We start from the raw sequence: 9,118 nt of genomic DNA on the forward strand, positions 1-9,118 counted from the left end.
CTGTTGTGACTGCCTGAATTCACACTCAGTCCTGCTTGCAGCCTTAGCCATGACTGCCAGCTACCTGCCCTGAGTGCAGTTTGGGAGAGGCTCTTCAACTCTTAACTCCCTGCATCACAGGGAGTAACCCAGGGTTGTATTGCAGAGCTGCTTTAAAACCTTCCCTAAATTATCACCCTCTCTGTCCACAGGAACAATGGGAGAAGCAGGTCAAAGAGGAGGGGACACCTCTGACCAAGTACTATGCTCAGTGGAAGAAGCTAAGAGAGAAGGAGATACAACTGGAAATCACCGGCAAAGAAAGAGTAAGACCAAAACACCTTCCTTACTGCACATCACCTGTAAATATGGCAGGGAGAGAGCCGTGTCCTGGCAGCAGTGCCTGTGTGCCCTGCCTGTACCCTGCCCAAATTAATAGAGCATGGTTGAAGGAGTGCCAGGGTGAACTTGTCTCTGTCCCTGATCAGGCTCATGCTGCGTGACCGTTGGTGAGGTGGGACCTGCTGTCTGCACAGAGGTGCCCAGCCTGCCATTTCTTTTATCTTCTACCAAAGGGAAGGCTCTGTATCCACTCCTGATGGCTCTGTGTGCAGGAGGTGGGGGTGGGAGCTTTGCTTACATTAGGAGTCTGAAGAAAAGCTGTCTCGATGCTAATGCAATGAAAGTGGCTGAGCTAGGCTGCTTGGCCAGGGAGCAGGAAATAGATGTAATTGGTGTCTCCAGCGTATGGTGGGGAACAATTAAAATAATCGATGGGACATGAGCATGACTGGCTTTGAGCCAGGTCCCAGAGTGCAGCAGAAGACGTGGGAGATCCTGGAAGCGCTCAGTGCTCTGTGCTGAGATAAGGGCAGGAGGCTGAGGTTCCCTGGGGTAACTGAAGGGCTGTTGCTTTGCCATAGCATGGCTCAGGAGGATGACTTCAGAAACCAGGGGAAGTCTCAAGGGCGGTGACGGGGACTTGTTCCCTGCTGGAGAAAGTGGGCTGAACGGATCAGCTGCAGAGAGAGAGATTTTGGAGTTAGCTTTCAGATGGGCCTGTGGCTGCCTGACATCTTTGCTTGGTGAATGGGGCTGTTGTCTCTCTTGGTGGGGACTGCTAGCTTAATGATGCAGCATTGTGAGCCCCAGCAGGAGAGTGAACACCATGAGGCCCATTAGGGCTGGGAAAATCCATGTCCCATTAGCAGCCATTGGGGGGAAAAAATAAGAACAGAAAAAAATCAGCCCTGGCTCTCAGCTGCCATGAGCTGCAGCTTGCCTTGTGTAACAGTGCTGACCCCGTCTGCCCATTTGCTTTTCCCAATGGTTTTTAATGGGATGCAGACTAATCAGCTTCGTGAGCCTCAGCAGATAGTAACCTTCTATCTGGGAATTAAAAGACTGACCCCCAAATTACCTAATTACTGCTCCTGGGTGCTGAGCACAGGCTGTATCTGTGAGCTGGGGCTCAGCGTAGGTCCTCATTCCCTTGCTTTGGGATGGCCCCACAGTTGGTAGGGATTTCTGGGGCCCAACCTGAACAGTTGCAGCCCTGCTTACAAACCTGAGTGATGTGTTGTAGGAATGCATGAGGGGTCACCGTGAAAAACAGGGCTCACAACAGGGACCTGGGCAGTTGTCAGATCTGTATTTCCCCTTCTGTTGGCTGTTCCCTGTGCAGGGACTGAGACATTTCCAACCTCAGCTCTGTCCTGGTTGGGCAGTGCCAGGCTCCTGTCTCACTGCTGCAGGAGAGCAGTGGCAGCAGGCTATGGGGTGCCATCAGGGCAGGAGCTTGGTGCTTTGCTCCCCTCTCTGTCCACCTTCTGACTTCCCATCCTGGTGCTGCAGATGATTGCCTGTAAGTACTCAGCTCCCACAATCAATATTGCTCAGCTGGGGACCATAACCATGAAACAGGTCGGGAGAAATTGCTGGAATTGGCTGCAGGAACAAATGCACAGCTCCTTCTCCTTCCCAGAGGGCTGCCTTTGTGGATAGAGTGTGCCTGTCCCACTGGGGAAGCTCCTGGCTGGGCTGGGGAGGGCCGTGGGCAGAGAGGAGTGCATGGAGGGCTGGGCTGATGGGTGGGAGAGCAAATGAGTTATTACTCATAGGGTGAATGTTTCCAAGCAAGCTAATGTGTGCTAATGCATGAGTGCTTCCCAGGAGGTGTGCAGCCAGGCACAGGCAGCGGGCAGCTGATGTTCAGAGTGCACTTGGGATTTAATTTGCATTCTGATTATCTTCGCCCTGCTGGCCTGAGCCCTGGCAAGTAAATCCTCCCCCTAATCCCCCTCTGGAGAGGTGTAAAGAGCGGTGAGGTGGTGTCAATTGCAAGTACTTAATGGCATTGATATTGGCTGTGCCTGCAGCAGTGAGGCTTGGCCCACTGATCTCCATCAGGGCCAGCAACAGGGTGAGCCGTGGTGCAGACAGACCCTTCAGCACCTTACCGTTGAGCTGTGCTGAATGTGAAGCCAAAAAAACAACGCTGCTATGGCTGCCACAGCTTTTGGCATTGGTGAAATGCTGCTATTTCAGAGATGACCAGAAGAGCCTGCATGACTTGCATTCCAGAGCTCTGGGACAGCCAGCTTGTCAGGGATGTCCTGGTGAAAAGCCAAGGTGCCAGCAGTGGACTGCCCTTTAGAAATGTAGTGTATTGCATAAAGATCAGTGGGGCAGTGGTGCTTTGCACGTGTTGTTCACCTTGGCAATGGGCTCACAGATCTATCTGCTGCTCCGCTGGTTGGCAGCAGGCAGACCAACTGCTCTCACAGGGCAGAGCCAAGCTCATGTGTCCTGCATTTTATGTTCAGAAGTACAAACTGAGATTGTTCTCACTGCTGGTTTTGTTGTTTCTTCCAGCTTGAAGACTTGAACTTCCCAGAAATTAAACGCAAGAAACTAAATGAAAGGAAGGAGGAAGATAAGAAGGAATTCAAGGACCTGTTTGAGCTGGACACAGACTCTGATGAGGAGAACGTTGGATTCCCCATAAAAGGTACAGCTTTAGGGCTGGGCTCCTTGTCCAGCTTTGTCTGTGTAGCTGACCTGGGACAAGAAGTGTTTGCTGTCTCTTGCACAGAGGGTGGAAATGCAGAAATCCATCCCCTGTTAGGGTAAGAATGTTGTTCTACCTGATGGCACGCTTGGTCTCCACTCTGTAAGTCATTGCAAACACTTAATGCTGTAGGGGCTGGCTACCAGAGCAATCATTGATGGGAGAACGGTCATCCTCTCCTTGTGTGCACTTCTGATGCATTTATTGCTCAGTTAATTGCAGGTTTTCCTGAGGAAGTCTGAACGCTCCAGAAATGGAGTGCTGTCACTCACTGGCTGTAACCACGAGGGGGCCACAGTAAATTGTGGAACCTGCACCTCGAGGCTTGAGAAAAACTTCTTTGTCATTGGGGAAAGTTTGGCCTATTGCAAGTCTAATCAACGTGTTATCATTTATGTAGAAGGGAGACTTGCAGGAATGTGAGATTTTGTTGTTTGGAGGTTTGATCTGCAGATAAAGTCCCGTGTGTGGCACACGTGAGATGTGAGCATCAGTCATGAGATTAGCACAGAAGTAATGAATGTTGGCTCCCTCACAGGGTGCTGCGATACAGGAGGAAGAAGTGGTCAGATAACTGACCTTGCTGAGGCTCAGGTTGGTGTGTTTTTGTAGGATGAGGTCCTGTGCAGCAGCATACAAAGCTGTGTTTGGAGTTCTTACTGGAAAGAGCCAGTTCCAGAGTCCTGGGGACCTGTAGATCTCTGCAGAGGAGTTACTGAGAAGTCTCACTGGCTTACCTTGTGGCTTGAGTCTCTGCAATGTCAGCACCAGCACTGCTGATTAATTTGGGGGCTTTCTAAGTGAATGAAGAGGGCGATGGACAGTTGTGTCAATGAGGTCAGACCGAATTCCTGACCCTCTGAAGGGGACTTTCATACAGGTCTGCCTGCTCAGGGTCACAGCATTGCACTCCTAACCAGGCAGTGCTGCCTTATTTTGGTTGCTTTATTTTGATCTGCACCTGGCTGGAAGCTGCATGGGGATAAGTGGCAAGCAACGTGGAAGAAAGGAGAGCAATGAATTTCCAAACATTTCTTAATCTGGTGGATCTGAGGGGGGATTCCCCTTGCTCTCACCTTATGCTCTGTGCAGGTGGAGCTGAATGGACCCTCCCAGAGGAGCAGGAATGGTGCCTCTTTGGAGCAGAGAAATCACTTGGCAGGCCAGAGTCGCTTGGTTGGGTCTCTGCGAGGTGTGAAGAGAAAGCAGTTTGCACGTTTTAGGAACCACCAAGCAGGCAAGGGTGGAAGGAGCCCTGCGGTGGGGAGGAAAGCGTGGATTTGATCAATGTGTGTCACCAAGGAGGTGGGGGAGCTCCTGCATTCCTCTCATTTCCCAGCTGACAGCTCTCCGGGGGGGGAGGCGGCCGCTCCTGGAGATTATTAATGGCTGGGAAAGAGGTGTGGGCAGCCTGGTGGTGCAGCAATTAAAGCGAGGAGGCAGCGTGCAGTGAGCCAGCCCAGCCGTCTGCGTTAGGTGCTGGTGTGCTGCTAATGAACTCAAACGGCTTTCTTCATTTATTCCTCACGTAATCATATTACATCAATTTAATGCCAGGCCGGTGGGGGCCGGGGGTGTGGAAAGAGAGGTTAGTTCTATTCTTTTTTCCTAGCAGAATAATCAAGGCAGAAATCATGCAGCAGGAGGGGAAGGAGATACGCAATCCTAAGGAGTAGGGAGCTCGAGCCTGACAGGTGTGCTCCTACCTAAGGCTCAACTTCTGCCTGCAGGATGCACCAGGACCTGCGTGCATCGACACAAAAGGAGGCATGCTCCGAGCTCAGGGGCCGCAGGAACAGCCCGGCTCCTCTCCCCTGCCCACAGCTGCTCTCTCTGCATGCTCCCAGCCGAGCTGTCGGCGCTGCTGCCGGCCCTGCCTGATGGATGAGCGCGCACCGCTGCCGGAGCTCTCAGGTGCCCATCAATATGCTCGGCGCCGGCAGCAGCGCTGCCATCCATCTCCTCAGCTCTCTGCGTGGCTGCCCGGGAGGCTCCTGCTGTGAGATGTGGCTGTGGCTGCCCCTGGGGCCGCTGCGCTGACGGATGGCAGCGAGCAGTGAGCTGGCAGCAAGCTTATGGATGGCTCCGTGGCCAGCCCGGCTGGATCGGCTGCTGGAAAGGGAGGATAAGGCAAAAGAAAAAAAAAGAGATGCCAAAACGAGAAGGATGTGCACCGGTTTTTTAGCAGAGAGACTGACTGATGCGCGGGTAAATGGCGATTTTGGATGCAGGGGAAGGGAGGTTGCAGCTGTGAGCTGGGCTTAGCTTGGGGCTGAAAGGAGGTGAGCAGAGGCTGTGGCTGTGCTCCCTCTGTGCAGAATGCCTTTGCCATTTAGACACGTGGTGACTCAGGCAGTCTGATCCAGAGGCTCTGAGGTGCTTCTCTGCCCAGGCCGTGCACTCAGAGGCTCTTGGTGCTGCTTCCCTGACTGCCTTGGACCTGGTTAGGAGGGGATTTGCAGTGACATCTGGTTCTGGACCTTTCTGCTGTGAGTTTTGGAGGGAATGAAGCTCAGAGGGTTTACAAGGATGCCCTGAACCATGCAGCCCATGTCTGCAGTTGTGTATAACAGCTGAGGGATGGAGGCTGTACACTATTGCTCCCTGGAACCAGTCCTTCTCTTGGCCCAGCTTCACGACTTGCGCCTTTGCTACGTCTGTTCAGCAGCTCCATTTCTCCTCATTGTGCTCTGCTCTTCATCTCCCTCTCCCAGCACTCACGTCTCCCTGAGCAGGGCAGGAAGGTGTTTTCCTGGCCATCCCAAATACCTATTTGTGGATGAATTCCAGCCAGGGGCCTCTGAAATGCTGTGCATTGTTCTCTGGGCTGTAGTGTGAAGGCCTTTGGGCAGCGCATCAGCAAGAGCAGTGCAGTGAGGTCCCCTCCAACATGGGGAGGTTGGGGTGTTGGTGACGTGCCCTTTGTGTGTGCTTCCTGCTCTTGTGCTCCTCTTTGTGTTTCCACTGACAAAGTACAAATACTTACAGGGAAAGCCAAGGGCAAGGCGGCATCAGACGACAGCTCAGAAGCCAGCAGCAAGGAGGACTATGGCGAGGATGATGAGGATGAAGAGGGAGAGTATGAAGTCGAGGAGGACGAGGAAGATTTAGAGGAAGACAGTGACTCAGATGGTGAGTAGTACACCTGGGCAAAGGGAAAAGGAATTATTGATGGCCGGAGGCTCCTCTGTATCCTGGGGTCTTTCCTACAAAGGAGCTGTCTTCTCTGTTCTTGCTCTGCTGCTGTTTTGAGCTGCAGGGTGTCAGGAGGGCTTCTCTCATACACACTGCATGGACGGGGAGACCTGTCAGTTCTGTGCTCACACTGAGCAGAGAGCTAAAGGGTTAAGGTCTTTGCAGCCCCTGCTCTAACAAGCCACCAGCCCCTTTCATCTCCGTGCAGGGGCCTCATGCAGCGAGGCTCAAACAAATGCTTGAAGTAGAGCCCACCCCAGCAGGCTTTGCTTGAAGGCTCCCCGTGGGTTACTTGTGCAGGGGAGTGTGGTGGGGGTACCTCACCTTTCCTTTGAGCAGTGCCAGGGGCACGAGGGGCTGCACAGGGGTAACCCTTAGCAGTTGCTCCTCCCAGGATAGGACAGCTAGGAGATCTTGGCCAAGCCCTGCATTCATCTAGTTTTTTTTAACACTGTAGGTCCTGCTTGCTTCTCCCACTGTGTAGTGTTGGTGTGGTGCTGGGCCAGCAGCTCTGTGCCATCCCTGCCTCCTGCACAGAGCTTCAGCCAGCTCAGAGCCTTCTCTATGCCCAGCAGCACAGTAACCACATTCAGCTCCTGCCTGCCCCTGCCAACTCGCTGCAAGCTGAGCAGATGAGAGCGGGGGCTGCCAGGGCTCTGCTGCTCTGCTCTTTTCTGGATTGGTTTATTTTTACTGTCACTTTGAGCCTGGGTGTCAGGAGGACCAAGCCTCTGCTCCACTGCATGCCTTTGGGCGTCACGTGTGGTTGTGGGGAGCAGCCACAGAAGCTCCTGTGCTGCTGCCTTTCTTCACCAGTTTGGGGGGCAACGAGAGCAGGAAGGGGGAAAGAGTCCAAGTGAGAGCAAAACCTGACTGATTTCACGTGGCAGATGGCTGTGGCTTGGCATGCACAGCCCACTCTCAGCGCCCAGAATAGATGGGTATTTGGTGCATGTTCTGACAACGTTAAAGGATGGAGAGAGAGCATTTTCCCTCTCTGCTCCTGCCATGTGCAGATGAGCTTAGTGTAGGGGGAGCAGGAACTCTTGGTCCTCCCTTCTTTCACCCATGGTGGCTGCTGCTTTCCCTCTTGGCTGTGCTCTCACTGTCTGAACACTCATGGCTGGCAGCAGGGCATTGCTCAGGGCGGATGGATGGGTCCTCCAGGCCTTCAGCTCCATGCTGAGCATCCCTGCCCTGCTTTTCCACAAAGCACACATGCACACAGTGTGCAGTGTAACAAGGAAGAGCTCCAGCAGGTCAGAGCCTGTGAGACCAGAGGTAGGAACAGGCACAGCAGTGACTTTGCTCTCCTGTCTGCCCCAGTACTCTCCCTACAGAACTCACCCTGCAGAACTCCCTGCTGCTGGGAGCTGCAGCACCACTGATAAATTAATGAGTGTCTGGCATTAATTAGTGATGAGTTGCCTCCACCTGCCCCAGTACAGCAGGATTTACACCTCTCCCTCCTTCCACCCCCAGAGGAAGACAAGGCAGCCCCACGGGGCTCACGGCGGGCACGGAGGAGCAGCCCCCAGGCACTCTCACGTTCTGACCTCGAGCAGCTGGCCCAGGGCGAGGAGGATATGGTGGAAGATTTGGCTTTCTCCGATGATGACTGAGCACTCCCCGACCCTGCAGCCCCCCTGGCTGGTTCTCCAGGAGGCGGTAAGCTCTTGGGGCAGGAGGTGCTGCCCACAAGGACTGTTGCAGTGAAGCACGGCACCGAAGCTGCTTGGACTTCGCAGGTTTTTCAACCCATGTTTTTTTGGTAATGTTCTGTGGTCACATCGAAGCCAGTAAAACTGGTGTAAGCAATAAAAAGCCCGCATTAAAATCTGGTTTAAATAACGCAGGGGTCAGTTTCAGCTCCTGCTGGAGCAGCTGACCAAGTGGGAAGGAGAAGCTCTTTGCATGAGGACCTCCTGTCTGCCCATCCAACCACCTGCGGGCCCTGGGGTTCTCTCCAGACCCTCCCCCCCAAGAGCTCTCAGGAGTTGTGTAGAGCACTTAGAGCTTTCTATCACTGCCAGTGGAAGCCTTTTATCAGCAGCATTGGAATCAACAGATCCATCTGCCACGCTGGCTGCATGTATAGTGAAGAAATTCAGCTTAAGGAACAAATGGGCTATGGGAGGACACAAAGGGAAGGGGTGAAAGCAGGATGGAGTAGGAAAAGGTAAAGCTAATAGTGTAAGGAAATAGACAAGTTTCCTATAGCCCCATGCTAAGTGATAACTCAGTGTCTGCAGATGTGACTGAGCCCTGCCTTCCTACACAGTGCTGCTCCCAAACGTTACTGCACAGGTAAGCAGGCAGTTGCTGCAGTAATACAGCAGTGTGGGCTGTTTGCTTCTGCTTTATTCTGAGCTCACAATGTCTTTTTTGGAGAGACAGAAACAGGAACAGAAAGGGTGTATTTTTTCCAACTGCACTGACAATAATTATCAGCCCCAGAGTCTCAGAAGGGGAGGGGGGGAAGTTTCCTCCAAAATTAATAATTTATTGTTATATTTACAGCTCCCTGTGCGGGGGCAGAGCATCTGCTGCTTTACTGGGGCTTCAGAGCTCAGGGCTGAGGCTCTGTGCCTCTGATGGCGGGGACACACAGGAGTCTGGGATGGAAACTTTGGGGCCCTGCCTACAAGACAAACATGTTCACTTACCTTTTACTACTTGTAAGGTAGCTGGGCACAGTGCTTATTGCCCCCACTTCCCAGTGGCAGCAGCACAGCACACAGCAAGGAAAAGCATACAGCCAAGCCAGGGGCTCAGGAAGCCAGGTACTGTTTGTAAACTGAGTGGTGTCCTTTTTTATTTAAACTGATTGCTGGAAAGCATCTTTTTTATTGTGACGTGATGGATAATGACAAG

At 52.9% G+C, this 9,118-nt stretch overlaps 1 protein-coding gene across 1 annotated transcript in view; it reads left to right on the forward strand.

The window, feature by feature from the left end:
• The window catches only part of NOC2L (NOC2 like nucleolar associated transcriptional repressor), a gene marked incomplete at its 5' end in the record, with an annotated part of 32,448 nt that extends 24,353 nt beyond the window's left edge, over positions 1-8,095 (forward strand). The window contains 4 exons of the mRNA XM_019622391.2: positions 192-305; positions 2,854-2,989; positions 6,038-6,181; positions 7,727-8,095. Of these exons, the coding sequence (XP_019477936.1) occupies positions 192-305; positions 2,854-2,989; positions 6,038-6,181; positions 7,727-7,866 (534 nt within the window). The remainder of the gene's footprint in view (positions 1-191; positions 306-2,853; positions 2,990-6,037; positions 6,182-7,726) is intronic.
• Between the last annotated feature and the right edge of the window lie 1,023 nt (positions 8,096-9,118).

Source organism: Meleagris gallopavo, chromosome 23, assembly GCF_000146605.3.
Source record: "Meleagris gallopavo isolate NT-WF06-2002-E0010 breed Aviagen turkey brand Nicholas breeding stock chromosome 23, Turkey_5.1, whole genome shotgun sequence".
NCBI lineage: Eukaryota > Metazoa > Chordata > Aves > Galliformes > Phasianidae > Meleagris > Meleagris gallopavo.